The sequence below is a fragment of the Perognathus longimembris genome, chromosome 4, assembly GCF_023159225.1.
Source record: "Perognathus longimembris pacificus isolate PPM17 chromosome 4, ASM2315922v1, whole genome shotgun sequence".
NCBI lineage: Eukaryota > Metazoa > Chordata > Mammalia > Rodentia > Heteromyidae > Perognathus > Perognathus longimembris.
In genome coordinates, this window is record NC_063164.1 from 8,876,842 (window position 1) to 8,891,068 (window position 14,227).

Here is a 14,227-nt window from a genome sequence, read left to right on the forward strand (position 1 = left end):
GTTCCTTTTTGAATTTCTATATGGAGGAGCAATTTTACTGTTATTATGGGGTTCGTTATGCCCTCGTGGAACTTTAAACTGCTAGTTTGGGGGGGGCCGCATTGTCCACTTGATGTTCTCATTCCACTGTGCTGCCATCCTTTTCCTCTTCAGCCACAAGGAACCTGAGAAGGCCTATTGTGCTGATGGGATGCCATAGCCCGGAAGCCCAGGTTGGAGGAATGCCCTTGAATCTTTCATGAGGCTCCAAAGGAGCAGAACTACTCACAGAGGAATCTAGTGACAGGTTTGGATTTGTACGTGAGAAAATGCTAGAAAAACATTCTGGGTCCCTTGGAATCCGTTCTTGCCCCCAAACAGGGGAGATGCAGAAGCTGGCAAAATGACATGAGGTGCTCACCTCGTATACATGAAGCCCTGGGTTCGATTCCTCAGCACCACATATATAGCCAAAGCCGGAAGTGGCGCTGTGGCTCAAGTGGCACAGTGAGCAAAAAGAAGCCAGGGACAGTGCTCAGGCCCTGAGTTCAAGCCCCAGGACTGGCAAAAAACAAAACAGAAAAGACATGAATGCAGCCACTGAGAACAGATGGGAGACGTTCCTAGGACAACCCAAGTTCATATACACACCATCTCCTTCCTCCCACAAGACAAAACCTTCTGCCTGCATCTTACTAGTTGCGTCTCACCTCCAAATTTCCGCTTGATGTTCAGGTTCATTTGGACAACTTAATAAAATCTCTCAGTCTCTCTCTCTCTCTCTCTCTCTCTCTCTCTCTCTCTCTCTCTCTCTCTCTCTCATTCTCTCTCCCTTTTGCTTAAACATATTAAATGCTTAAACATTTGACTTCCCCATATCTGATTTAGAGATAGTGCCTTAAAGACTTCCAAACGTACCATAGGAATTTCTAGACTTAAATTCCAAGTACAAGGCCTTTGGTGAAGAACTCTAGTTTTTTGGGATTCACAGGGAACACAATGTCTTTGTATCAGTGACTTCTGTTTATAATTGACTCTGTGATCCTTCTGTCTTAGAGGATTATGTGGTTCTTCCCACAGATTCATTTCCTGAAATATACTCATGAATTTTTATGAAGGACATGAAGTTCTGTGGTATTGTGATTAGTAAGGAAAACCCTAGAGTTTGAATCCTGGAAATGTTACTTACAAACTCTGTGACTATTATAAAATGAAGACAGTCAACATAAGGAACACAGAGCTAGGGTGAAGTTTGAAGATCTGACCTCAGGATAGAACTTGCCATCCATTTTGCCCTCTGTCAATCATTTGTTCTGGTAAGGGTGATGATGGTGATGATGACGATGGAGTAAGAAAAAAAGAGAAAATGAAGTGGGAGAAAGAGAAGAGAAAAAGAAGTGGGAGAAAGAGAAGAGAAAAAAGGAAGAGGGAAAGGTAGGAAGAAGTAGGAGAGAATGGGGGGAGGGGGATAGCGGGAAAAGCAAGAGGAAGCACCTGCAACTGACTGCTTGCTAAAACCAAAGGCTGTAACTTTCCTAGTATTCTCTCAGAGTACACTTCTGTTCATTTTTTTCTATCCCACCTAGAAGTATCTTTCTGGGTGTATTCGTCTTCCCTAATAACTGAAGTGTTGTCTCTCTGGCTAGTTCCTCGTTCCTGATATTTAAAGGATAGGGTAAGGTCCATGGAAGGCCCAGGTCTGCAGACCCCGCTACTTGGAAAGCTGAGATGGGCGGATCACACATTTGGACCTGTGATCTTGAGATCAGCCTGCAATCATAGTGGAATCCCATTTCTAACTGAAAGGTACTTTAGAAGGGAGCCATATACATGTATTCTTCCTTTCCACTTCCATGGATTTTTCCTTCCCTCGTAAGTCAAGCCACACCTACTTCCTGGAGCTTACCAGAGTGTGCCTCAGTTTCCACTTCTACAACATCCTCCTGTGTATCAGATTTCATCTGTCTCACCACTTGGAAAGGAAGGAAATGCTTATTAAGTCAGCACTTCACGGGGCACTGATTCTGGTACTTAAAGGTCTCAGGTATTAATTTTAAATATTGAGAAATCACAAGCTCGGAGGGCTTACAAATTTATTCAGGGTTACACTGTTAATTATACATTTTAATTGCATGAGTGATTAATTCTGTGATTACAGCAATCAAGATATGAACATTGTTTTATTTGTTTGTTGGCAGTACCAGGGCTTGAAGTCTGGGCCTCCTGCTCATTTGCTTGCTTAATTGGCTGGTACTCTATCATTAGAACCACACTTCCAGACTGACTTTTGGCTGATAATTTTGTAAACACAGTCTCATAGACATTTTTTTTTCTTTTTTTGGCCTGGGTTAGCTTCAAATCATAATCCTCTGGATTTCAGCCTCCTAAGTAGCTAGGATTCCAGGCTTGAGCTCCAAACGTGTCTTTCTAACTCCAACAGCATGTTTTCACCCACGGAGTGCACAGATAATCATGAAGGCACATGGTGTCTCTTTGGGTAGGAGGAGCTGTAGAGGTGAGAAGTCAGACACACAGGGCAAGAGGGAGCCTTCCACGGATGCCCAGTGGGCCCTGCCTGGTGCAGTCATCTGGTGCACTAGCCAGAGCTTACTTCAGAGTCAGTTTGGAAAAGTCCAGAGAACTTTGCTGGAGTATTCAGCCATGGCCAGTGGGAGGGGGGTGGGTGGAGGGGAGGGGGAGACAGGAGAGGGAGATTCACAGGCCTAAGGAAGCCTAGAAGATGAGCATTTTCAGTTAGAGACTTGAGAACATTAGGAGTCAGGAACATCATTCTCAGCCAGGAGTTTTGTAAAAGGCATGTCTGGTTTTGAAAATCAGCTGTGTATTTTGGGAATGTGTGTCACCTTCGTGCAGCTCCCAAGGATGACATCATTATGGGCAGCCATCCGATTTCCTGTTGCTATTGGGAGGAGATCTCCAGGAGGACATGATAATGAAAGCCTATCTTTCCACAACAGTGGGTGAACTGACATCCGGTTCATGGGCCCTGGGCTAGCAAGTTGGACTCCAGTGTCAGCCGAGGACTCCCCAGCGCTGTAACGCTCTGGTCTTATCTGGGGAGAGAGGATAGGTAGGGTGGGCTTGGCTCTAGGCCAGCAACATTCTGTTCAAGTTGGAACTCAGAGGAGTTCTCAAGAATTTGCTTAAGTCGCCATCAAGTTCTTCCTGTTGCTTCTCAAAGAACATGAAGCTCCAACCACATTCCAGTGGCCCCAGACCACACAGATTCGTGATCCACAGTAAAATCCTTGTGATGGGGGATTGAATGTGTTTGTTAAGGAGCCCAAAGCAACTCAAACCTTTTGGAAATCTGTAGGTAGAGTCAACCCAAAGAAATGAGATTTTAGAAAGAACAAAATACAATGGTTTTGGATACCGTTGTGTTAAGTGAAATATCAGAAATACAGATGGACAAGTGCCCCCAGGATCTCACTCACCCATATATAGAATCCAAAAAATTGATCTCATAGAAGATGGGGATACAAAGGTGGTGATCAGAGGGGAAACACAGAAAAGGAGAGGGTGGATGGGAGAAAGCTAATCAGTAGGCATTGGGGTAGAGTTAGACAGGAAGTATGAATAACAATTCTGTACTATATATTTAAAATACCAGAAGAAAGCATTTTGAATATTTTCCTCACAAAGAAATGCTAAATGTTTGGAGAGATAGGTATGCTTTAGCTTGACCTAAGCATTACAGAGTGCATACGTGCATTAAAATTTCACGTGGTACCTCATTAATACACAACTCTCATCTAGTTGTTAAAACAAATGTTATAGGGGCTGGGGATATAGCCTAGTGGCAAGAGTGCCTGCCTTGGATACACGAGGCCCTAGGTTCGATTCCCCAGCACCACATATACAGAAAACGGCCAGAAGCAGCGCTGTGGCTCAAGTGGCAGAGTGCTAGCCTTGAGCGGGAAGAAGCCAGGGACAGTGCTTAGGCCCTGAGTCCAAGGCCCAGGACTGGCCAAAAAAAAAAAAAAAAACAAAAAAAAACAAATGTTATAAATGGAAAAAGAAAGATAAAACCAAAGCCAAGCAATCAGCTTCTCTGTCAGGCAATAGTCAGCGTAACCCCCTGAGCTTCTTTTACTCAAGGCTAGTGTTCTACCACTTGAGCAACACCGCCACTTCTGGCTTTTTCTAAGTTGTTTATTGGGGATTAGAGTCTCATGGACTTCCTGTCCCAGGTGGCTTTTAATGGTGATCCTCAGATCTCAGCCCCCGGAGTAGGTAGGATTATAGGTGTAAGCCACTGGTGCCCAGCCTCAGCCTAACTCTCAATAGGATAGATTTAGGCCTTGAAAATTTGTCCCCAAGAGGGAAGAGGTGACACTGTTTAAAAAAATGCACTCAATCTGTACATCACTTTTAAATGATTTGTTTAAAGGGAAACAAATAGTAAAAAAAAAAAAAGAAGAAGAAGAAGAAGAAGAAGAAGAAGAAGAAGAAGAAGAAGAAGAAGAAGAAGAAGAAAGAAAGAAAGAAAAGTTGAACCCAAGTGGACTGAGGTGAATTAGGCTCATTTTCCCCCTCTAGGGTCAGTTTCCTTTGGGAAGAGAAATATAAAATACAATCCAGACACTCAGCAACATTTATCATCAGAAAGAGTCTGTAGATAGTTCAGTTTCTGAATCTTTGATCCAGAGGAAAATACATGTGGTTACTGCTTTTATAGAAACTATTTCACTAAGAGAACAAAAAGTTTTCCTTTAGCAGAATTCAAAGCCTTAATGTCACATGGGGACAGAGGACACCAAGTTTCTGTGAACTTTCTGTGAGTTGGATGCATTCCCCCTCTCTCTCTCCTTTATGTGGTCCCCCAACCTTGGCTACCCCCCCCCCCCAATCCAGTGGATGAAAACATCAGCAGGGTGCAATTCATCTCAAGATTAGGTTTCAGAGAAAACCCATTTCCCACGGTGGAGATGGTGATTTGGGAGATCCCAAATCCTGATCCCAAACCTAGCATTTGGGAACCACGGAGCCTAGACTCAAGCAGTCCCATGGAAGCTGCTGTCCAGGAATCTTCATAAAGAAGCAAAAGGGGATGTCATCCCGAGTCACTGAGGAAGACAGCCGATGCCATGCTTGCTCAGGGGATGAGGCAGAAATTGCTGTTGGTTTTCAACAGGTCCAGAGGCCCAGGGCACTGATGTTCAGCTTTCCTCTTGGGGGATTGGCAGGAACCAGGGAGGGTGTGAGCTCTCCCTTGAGTGCAGAAGCCTGGGAGCCTGTGGGATGAGGCGGGGCCTTCCATCCAGCTGGGCTGCACAGGACAATTCACTCAATTGAAAGGGGCTTAACCTGGAGACACTTCCTACTCCAAGTATCCAAAGTGAAAGCACGGTTCTTTTTGTGTATTCTCCTTTCTGCAAACAGCTTTGCAAGTTTCCTCTAGATAAAGATTTGAACTTCACTTTGGCCAATTTCAGGTTCATTTTCTCTCTCTCTCTCTCTCTCTCTCTCTCTCTCTCTCTCTCTCTCTCTCTCTGTGCATGTGTGTGTGTGTGTGTGTGTGTGTGTGTGTGTGTGGTGTGTTCCAGTACCTGACACATTTGCTCATTAGCTAGTGCTCTACCAACTGAGCCACACGTCCAGCTCATTATAGCTCTCTAGTGCTGGATCCTACTTTGGATCATCTCGTGATGCATCCTTCCTCCCCCATCCCCTTCTCTTCTCAAAGCCCTCCTTCTAGCACTTCAAGGGACTTTCACAGTCCCTCTTTGTACCTCCCCAGCCCAGAGGTCACCTGTCATGAAACCATGCTCTGAATTCCCTACTGGGTTGCTTTTGGGTCAGTGGTTTATCTTGATCCTTTCTGTGTCCAAAACCCTGGCCATGTCCCTAAGTAGCTGGGCTGAAGGTGAGGGGCTGACACAGGCAATGGAATGCTCCCTTGGTGGAAATGACCACGGACAAATAAAGCAGTCCTTAGCCAAGCGGTCCTGCAAAGGTGGTGTTGGTAGGTTTTCATGGCATGGCACTTTGGGTTGTTATTATCATTTCTTTTTGTAATAGTGATGGGTTAAATGGAATTATACATCTCATCTAATCCTATGGGAAGTCAGGAAAGTCAAAGAAAGTCAAGAAAGTAGGTCAGAAGGAGATTTTCTGAGTAATTATATATGTGTATTATATATACACGTATATAATACATATATGTACTATATACATGTATAATACACATGTATACAATACATATATACATATGTATTATAACACACATGTATATAACACGTGCATATACAATAAATATATACATGTGTATGCACATAATACACAAATATGTACTATAAATGCATGTGTGTATGTAATATGTAATCACATATATATAATACATAATATAAGTTATACATCAACACCATACATATTGTGTGTTATGACATAGACTATGTTTTATTATTAGATGTTCTATTATATGTTCTATTATTATGTTTTATTATATTAGATGTTGTTATAAAATGTTATGCCATAATTTACACATGTTAATAATATGTAATTCATATTATACAAGCAACTAAAAGTTCAAATGAAGCAAATGTTTCAGTGCTTTTTTCAATTACAGCTAAGCTTTCCTGATTATAGATACACTGTCAAGAAATGTTTTCTTAGGCTATAATGCCAGTATTAAGATATAATGCCAATATATGATGCCTTTTGCTTTGATATAAGGCAGATTTTTGAAAAACAAGTAAAGCTAAAAGATATCAAGAAAGTACATAATGTTGTTTCTTAAAGTGGTTTCAAGTCCAGAACATTTCTCTAATGTATTAGTATTGCTATTTAATTCATATTGTTCTATTATTTCTACTGTTGTCTTTTTCACATCTGCCCTTTTCCTACTGTCTTTAAAAATGTTTTTGTTATCTTTAGTTGTACAAAGGAGTTGCTATTCCCTGAAGCAGTTTATGAATACAGTGCATCTTGATCAATGTCGCCCCCCCCAACACTCTCATCCACCCCTTCCAGCCCATCCCTTCCTTTACTTATCCTAATTTTAGATTACATATTGAATTCTTGGCCATTTAGTAATACACTTTATGTGGACAATGCATCTTGATCCATGTCACCCCCCCCTTTCACCCATCCCGTCCTTTATATGTCTCAATCCTGTGGTGTATACAATGCGTTCTTGCCTGCATTCTCCCCTCTTCCCCCTTCATCCATCTACCCCTGTCCTCTCGGCCTTCTCTTCTCCTCTTGCAAATACTCATTTCCTGGGACTTATTGTGTTGGGCTTTGACTTAGTCTTTTTAAAGAATTGTACTACTTGCACACTCCATAGAGTCTATGACACTTCGGTGTAACTCTGGTGGCTGTGGACAACATTTATGATCTCGTTGTGTGACTTGCAGAGCCTGGTGCCCTTACCTACTTACAGTGGCAGGATAATAGCAAGGCTGTGGCTCTGCTTAGCTGTGACCTAGTAGCTACATCGAGGGCAGGGAAAAGAGTCAAAACATCTCTCGACTCCTTTGTGGCCCGTTAGTTGGCTACACAGACACATGGGATAAGCAGCTCTGGGGATCGAATCCAGGACCTTGTGCATACTGGATGACTTCTCTACCACTGAGCTCTATCTTTAGCCCTAGCAACTATTTAAAGAGAGGTGAAAGCATAGAAATGTTAACTCAAGTAAAAACAAGAGGAGTGAGGGACATAGTTTCAGAATTCTTATGGGAGGAGAGAGGCAGAGAAATTTGAAGACTGCCAAGGCAGAGTCTTGTAGGAGGTGAAATACACCTAAAGGAAATCCCCAATTCTGTAGCTTTGTAGCTCCATGACTTTGCACATATTTCCAAAACAAATCCACTTTTTTGTTCCTATAGGATGGAAACAATATTTTTTTCCTAAATTCTATGAGAGCTAAGTGACTTGAGATGGGCAACAGTATAAAAAAGATCCTGCAACAATTCATGCCAGTTTCTTCTTTACTTCCCTCCCCGCAACATCATTTTGGTTCCTTCCTCCACCCCTCTTACTATTTTTTTTTCAAGTAAAAAGATGGATTTATTGGGGGAAGTAAAAAGTATACTGATTGGCCAGGGTTACAGCCCAGACTCGGGAGGTGGAACTGCACCCCTCTTACTATTTCAAAGTCTATTGCCATGAAGATGCTTGATTCATCCTAAAATATCTTCTACCAGTTAGTTTATCCAACACATATAAATTGAGCATTTAATGCAGTCTAGGCACAACAGTGGTACTGAGAATAAATCAAGGAATTAAAAAAAGATAGCATCCCTTTGCCATAGTATTTATATGGTTAACTATGCACATTGGCCCTCTCTAACTGAAGATCTGTTGCCCATCCATCCATCTATGCATCCCACATCCTTCTACCTATCCATCCATCCATCCCTCCATCCTTATCCTTCACCTATGAGTCCATCCATCCATCCGTGGAAAGTGATCACAACACAGTGTATTTAATAGTCTCCTGTACACTCTTTATCACAGCATAGGTGGATATATGTATATATTAATTATAGTACATACCTGTTTTTTTAATTAAGATGGGAAAGCCTCTAGTGTCCTTTAATTTGGGGTTGTTTTCAATTTGTTTAAACTATTGAATAAACTTTGAGTGATTCAAATCAGTATGTACTTTTTTTCAGAAACAATAATTTGTTTTGTGGAGATTGCTTCTAGAATATAACTTTAGAGCAATAGATACTTAGAATTACAAATTTAGGATGGAATGGATCTGTGTATTCAAAGTGATTCTGTTTCTGCTTAGTTCTGGAACTCTATCATGGAATGTGGTTCTACCACTTAATTTGAAACTAGCCTTTAGCAAATACAGAGTTGAATTAATTTACACAGCTTTTATGCAGAAATTTAAAAACAACCTGCAACACCGAACACTACTGGTTTCCTTGTCTCTACCGGTTCCCATAAGGACAGATCTTCAGAGAAGCCAGTTTAAAATGAGATATTTCTATTATTTGAGCCAAAGTAATCTTTGATCAAAGCAAGGAGTTATTTGAGTTGGGTTTTAAAATATTTTAATCTTTTATTGAGATAAAATTTACAAAATAAAATTCACCTTTTAAACCCTTTTAAGGTTTGGAGTTCAGTTATTCTAAGTATATTCACTGTCTAATACAGAACATTTTCACTACCCCAAAATAAAGTCTTATCTAATATTTCCCAATTTCTCCCTCTCCTCATCTCTGACAACCACTAACCTTCTTGCTATTTCTATAGATTTGCCTGTTGTAGACATTTTATACACATGAAATCATATAATGTGTGTTCCTTTCATTTAGCACAATGGCTCAAGATTTATTCATGTTGTAGCATATATATCAAGATTTCATTCATTTCTGTGACTGATTAATATTCCATTATATGGCTATAACACAATTTATTTATACATATATTGGTTGATGGACATTTGGGTTGTTTCCACCTTTTGTCAGTTAAGAATATTCAAGTATTTGTGATAGATGCAAACATGCTTGTTTTTTTTTGTTGTTTGTTTGTTTGTTTTGTTTTCTTGTGCCAGTCCTAAGGTTGAACTCAGAACCTGGGCACTTTCCCTTAGCTTTTTCTGCTCAAAGTTAGTACTCTACCACTTGAACCACAGTGCCACTCTGGATTTTTTCTGAGTAGTTTATTGAAGATGAGTCTCACAAAGTTTTCTGCCTGAGCTGGCTTCAAACCACCATCTTCAGATCTGAGCCTCCTGAGTAGCTAGGATTATAGACATGAACCATCAGCACCTGGCATCAAACATAGGCTTTTAATTCTCTTCAATGTATGTCTAGGAGCAGAATTGCTAGATCACATGTTAACTTTATGCTTAATTTCTTGAGGAGCCTCAAAAATGTCTCCCATTCAGCAGTTATGCCATCTTATGTCACAACAGTTCTACATCTATTTGCTGTATGTGTGAAATATGCAATTAATTCTTCATTAGAAGGGTTGTTTCCTTGTTTCTTTGACTGGAACTTTTATAAGGAAAGTTTAAAGAGAAGACAGTTCTATTCAACAACATGAAGTGATTATTTTGTACAATATATATGAAAAATATATTTGTGACTGCGTAGAATATTTTTATTTTTAAAAACAAAAGTTAATATTCTGTTTAGCAATCATTAAGGAGACAGTGTTATGTTAGAAATAAAAGGAATTCCTGCTTAAAATATATTTCTATTACTAGTGGAATAATAAAAGTAATTATTTTCATCATTTAACTGTACTGCATGTTGAGAGATATGTTTATATTTCCCACATGTACACTTGAATCCAGGACATACCTTCACCTGTCAATAACGGCTGAGAAGAGAAGGAAAATTGTGTGTATCACCTGCGGTTCACTTGTGCACTTGGTGATTATGAGGCTGTTTCTGAGATGGACCGAGCTCTTGCTCACAGATTCATGGTGAGTGTCTTTTATCTCACATTTTCTCCAAAACATTGATTGTCTTGGTGTAAATGATCTGAACACATCATATGTCAAAAAGCCAACATGTTGCAAAAAGCAAGACATTATGCCTACTCTGTATGACCTGTTTTTGTGTGTATGATCTTCAAGGACTCAAACCTGCTAAGCAAGTGTTCTACACATTGAACCATACCCACAGTCCTTTTGCTTTAAATTTATTTATCTATCTATTTATGCCAAATGGGGTCTCTTGCTTTTGCTCAGGCCAGCCTTGACCCTCCTACCTCTGCCCCTGAGTAATTGGAACTAGGGACATATGCCAACATACCCAGCATTATGGCTGACTTATTGCTAAACACAAATTCTCTCTATTCTCCCTGAGAAGTACCCACACGTCTTAAGTTGGGAGCTACACCACTAAAGACGCCGTGCTCTTGCTCTCGTACCACTGTTCTTTTGAATAGCAAAGGCTTTCTATGCCAAACCCTCCCAATAAGTAGGTAAGTTAGGACAAAGCACTTCACAAGTTCAGTGGAAAGTTTATCCACTCTGAAGCTGTCTGGATCCTAACCCACCGAGTCTGTCAATGTCTTCTAGGATCATAGCAAGGGAGGTTGAATTTCCAGATGGAGTTCAGGTTGACAGTCAACCAGCTGCTCTTGAGGTAAAGGGTGATTCCTGATTATCTGATTGGTCCAGCGATGACAAGAAGCCTTAGAACTGAGAAGAGGAAAAGCCAGAGAAGAACTGAGGAGAGGCCAGAGAGAAGCAGCATGACAAAGACTAGACTGGCCATTTCTAGCTGAATATAATTTTAGGAAGTAATTCAAATTCTGAAGATAGAATAGGCCATGGGTGGTGTGTAGAACCTGGGGAAAGCAAGGAATCAAATTCTCCCTGTGTTTAGCAATATGGCCTTTGTGACACTGCTTTGCACCAGTGAGAGCCATGTCACAGGCCTGAGCCATTGTGTTGATGGTGGTGAATGGTGGCAGCCAGTGGGAGCTAAGATGAGATGAACTGTTAGATGCGACTTTTCAGGTGTGGGGAGCCAGGGCCACTGACTAGCACACATCTGAAGAGTTTTGGAGTGATGAATACCCATTGGTGGACAGTGAAGAAGGGAAGGCGGGCAGAGAGTGCATTCCCGTCGCTGATACAGTCGAGGTTTATTTTGTAGCGGATATATGGGAGAAACTGCAAAACACTCTTTACTGTGAATGGTTTGTAAAATTCCGATTTCTAACTATCTAATTAATTGGAAAGGGCAAGCCAAGATAGAGTGAGGTGGCAATAATTGATTCACAACGCACACAAGTCAAATCCCTGAGAGGCCGTAGGATCCAATGTATCCTACTTACAAATTCCCCAAGTAGTAAGAACTTACTTAACAATAGAAGTCGTAAATTCACTGTCAGATTGATTTAAAACCATTTATTCCCTGTATTTGACACCTCCGTGCTTGCTCTTCATTTACTTAGTGACTATGTTAAAAAATGTGACCCTGGCCTTAATCACGATTGTGACATCCAGTAGCTCGCCAGGCACAAGGGGGACTTTCAGGTGAAAGGCAGAAAATACAGGCCAGACCTGTCTCTCCACTGGCCCATCTTCCGAGTCAGATGTTAACTGATCAGGAGGAAGAACTAGAAGGCAGAGAAAGGAGGCTCACATAGAATGGGGCTTCCACATGTAACCTGAAGAAATGAGTAGGGATGGGAAGGGATGACATTGGTCCAAATGCATTGTGCTTATAAATCAACGTATTGCTTTTAAGCCTCTTTGTACAACTACTTAAGGATAATACAAGGACGTGGGCTCCTGTGAGGAAAAGATTCTCTGCAGAACCTATACAAGGACTCTCCCCAATTCTACCACCCATGGGGTAGATGGAAAATCCAGCCCCATCACAACAGTTCAAGGACAAATGAGATGATCAAACAGGTCAAAACACTGAAGGTTTTTTTTTTTTTTTTGGCCAGTCCTGGGGCTTGGACTCAGGGCCTGAGCACTGTCTCTGGCTTCTTTTTTTGCTCAAGGCTAGCACTCTGCCACTTGAGCCACAGTGCCACTTCTGGCCATTTTCTGTATATGTGGTGCTGGGGAATCGAACCCAGGGCCTCATGTATATGAGGCAGGCACTCTTGCCACTAGGCCATATCCCCAGCCCCTACTGAAGGTTTTTTGATAAGTAGAAGTGCCAACAAATATTTGTGAATATTTGGTGGCCTTTAAAAAATGTATTTCTCCTTTGTTAAAATAAAAGTGATGTTATCCAGTTAGATTTCTCTCGCGCGTAGGCCCTGGATTGCCTAACTCCTCCTTAACGATCCCAACATCGTTTTGCTTTTGCCATTCTCCCAGTCAAGCTATGTTTCCTCCTACCCTCCCCCACCCCTACCCCCCCCAGCCCCAGTGGCTGCTGTTTAGTGACATCTAGGATGGTCTGGTCTCAGCAATGTCCCTGAGCATGGTTGCCATCTTTCCTTACCCCTCTGGTTTCCCTTACCCCCACCTTACCTTCAGAGGATTTCAGCACCATGGCCTCTTGATCTGTTAAGGATGGCAGCCAGAGGGAGGAAAGACACCTGTCATGTCTGGGCACAGATGTGCAGTCAGCCTGTGGTAGAAGCCAGCCTATCCGAAGTAAAAAGAAGCTTTCTGGAACGAATTCCTTTGCTCTTATGCTTTATTTTACTTTTATTTTTGGCAAGCTGTGTCACATGAAAAATAAGCTAAATTTAAATTAATGTGAATTTTGATTTTTCTCTAGGTCACTCGTACTTATTCTGTTTTTTGTGCAACACACATGTGGGGTGAGTACATGAATTCACTCTGGTCACCTACTGAGAATCTACTATGTTGAACGTATGGTTTGTGTTATGTTTGAAGAAGTGGGCTTCTGCAATGCAGTTTCCTCATCTGTTAACTGGGGATTTGGATTAGGTGAATTCTAAGATTTCTTTAGTAACAGTGATCAAAACTGCTGATGGAATTACCTAGGTATTTAAAATGTCTTTATTTCATACCTGATAAAATCTTTTCTTTAACAACTTTTTTCTTCTTTTGAGATAGGCAAGAGGCAGCTTGGCTGTTTCAAGATTAAATCAAGAGATAGACTATTAAATCAAATATTTCAGTTTTGGAGAGAGATAAGCCCAGAACATTTTGTAATAGGCCCTCTTTCTTCTGTTTCCTCAGGAAAAATCATCTTAAGTTAGTCAAGCCAGCCTTGGCAGTTTCTGGGAACCCCTGTTAGGGCAGCCTGTAATTCAGTCTGGACAGGCCGCATCTGGCTTGGGGTTTTCATCTCAGGGGTCCAAGTGATCATAGGTCTCTTTTTAAAAGCAAATGAAAACAGAAACTGACCTTTCCACTCTGTTTTTCCCCTACAAGTTGGAGGCAGAGAGCATGTGATTCGAGGAGTGCGGAGCCCTTAGATCTTGTCCTCAAGACTCTGTGATTCCCTCATCCAACCTTCTTAGTCTTGCTAAAATTTCCAGCAGAAACACACCAGAATGTCCACACCTCCATTGCCTTCTACTTAGCTTGCTTGCTTCTCATTTTCTGAGCTTATTTTTGTATTATATTCTTTTGTCTTCTATTATAAAAGTCCACCGAATCCTGAATGTCACCACTTTTGCTTTCCATTGTCCCTGAGAGTGAATGTAATTCCTGAATCAAGGATTGTTTGGTTCTGGATGCTCCCTAAGCCCATGGAATAGTCTAGAAACACTATGCCAGGACTGGGTCTTTCGTAACTGGATTTGAAAAGAAGATACCACACACGTAGGTGCAGTATCTGCAGAAGGCAATTCATCATCATCC

At 41.3% G+C, this 14,227-nt stretch overlaps 1 protein-coding gene across 4 annotated transcripts in view; it reads left to right on the plus strand.

The window, feature by feature from the left end:
- The window catches only part of Col4a4 (collagen type IV alpha 4 chain), a 120,009-nt gene that overhangs the window by 5,433 nt on the left and 100,349 nt on the right, over positions 1 to 14,227 (plus strand). For 3 of the 4 annotated variants that reach the window (XM_048344618.1, XM_048344620.1, XM_048344621.1), the window contains exons 2-3: positions 10,265 to 10,396; positions 13,173 to 13,215. In XM_048344618.1, coding sequence (XP_048200575.1) covers positions 10,350 to 10,396; positions 13,173 to 13,215 — 90 coding nt within the window. In that variant the 5' untranslated portion in view covers positions 10,265 to 10,349. Of the gene's footprint in view, positions 1 to 232; positions 287 to 10,264; positions 10,397 to 13,172; positions 13,216 to 14,227 lie in introns of those variants that run through there. The other variant, XM_048344619.1, reaches the window with a different exon arrangement.